At 53.0% G+C, this 1,342-nt stretch overlaps 1 protein-coding gene across 1 annotated transcript; it reads left to right on the forward strand.

Moving 5' to 3' along the window:
• On the forward strand, positions 1–1,050 carry LOC115369770 (extensin-like). The gene has a single exon (XM_030066440.1). It carries the CDS (start codon positions 1–3, stop codon positions 1,048–1,050), a length of 1,050 nt encoding a protein of 349 aa, XP_029922300.1.
• The last annotated feature ends 292 nt before the right edge of the window (positions 1,051–1,342 follow it).

A 1,342-nucleotide genomic window follows, 5' to 3' on the forward strand; every position in this document is an offset into this window, starting at 1 on the left:
ATGCCCAAACGCAGATGCCACAACACGGACGCCAAAACAGGAACACCAAAACAGGAACGCCAAAACGCGAACGGCAAAACGCGAACGCCCGAACGCGAATGCCAAAACGCCCAAACGCCAACGCCCAAACACGACCGCCCAAACACGACCGCCAAAACACGACCGCCTAGACACGACCGCCAAAACACCAACGCCCGAACACCAACGCCCAAACACCAACGCCCAAACACGACCGCCAAAACACGACCGCCAAAACACCAACGCCCAAACACCAACGCCAAAACACCAACGCCCAAACCCCAACGCCAAAACGCGAACGCCAAAACACGACCGCCAAAACACCAACGCCCGAACACCAACGCCCGAACACCAACGCCCAAACACGACCGCCAAAACACGACCGCCAAAACACGACCGCCAAAACACGACCGCCAAAACACCAAAGCCCGAACACCAACGCCCAAACACCAACGCCCAAACACGACCGCCAAAACACGACCGCCAAAACACCAACGCCAAAACACCAACGCCCAAACCCCAACGCCAAAACGCGAACGCCAAAACACGACCGCCAAAACACCAACGCCCGAACACCAACGCCCGAACACCAACGGCCAAACACGACCGCCAAAACACGACCGCCAAAACACGACCGCCAAAACACCAACGCCCAAACACCAACGCCCAAACACCAACGCCCAAACACGACCGCCCAAACACCAACGCCAAAACACCAACGCCAAAACACCAACGCCCAAACACCAACGCCCAAACACCAACGCCAAAACACGACCGCCAAAACACCAACGCCAAAACACGACCGCCAAAACACGACCGCCCAAACACCAACGCCCAAACACGACCGCCCAAACACGACCACCAAAACACGACCGCCCAAACACCAACGCCCAAACACGACCGCCAAAACACGACCACCAAAACACGACCGCCAAAACACCAACGCCCAAACACCAACGCCCAAACCCCAACGCCAAAACGCGAACGCCAAAACGCGAACGCCAGCAGAATCTGTGTAAGTTGCTGCTCTGAAGCTGTGAGAAAACAACAACATCTATTTTAAAAAACGAACAAGAAAACTGTATTTCTAACGATGAAAATGTGATGTTTAGACGTCAGATGAGTGGAGCTGGATCAGATTTGTTGTGTTTGTGCCAGCCTGGTTCACACACACACACACACACACACACACACACACACACACACACACACACACACACACACACACACACATAAATACACATTATCACATAATTATAAAGATGCACATAACAGATGAAGAAGTGGCAGATTATCCCTTTAATGTTGAAACACAGACTGAGAT

Source organism: Myripristis murdjan, chromosome 2 (genome assembly GCF_902150065.1).
Source record: "Myripristis murdjan chromosome 2, fMyrMur1.1, whole genome shotgun sequence".
Lineage (NCBI taxonomy): Eukaryota > Metazoa > Chordata > Actinopteri > Holocentriformes > Holocentridae > Myripristis > Myripristis murdjan.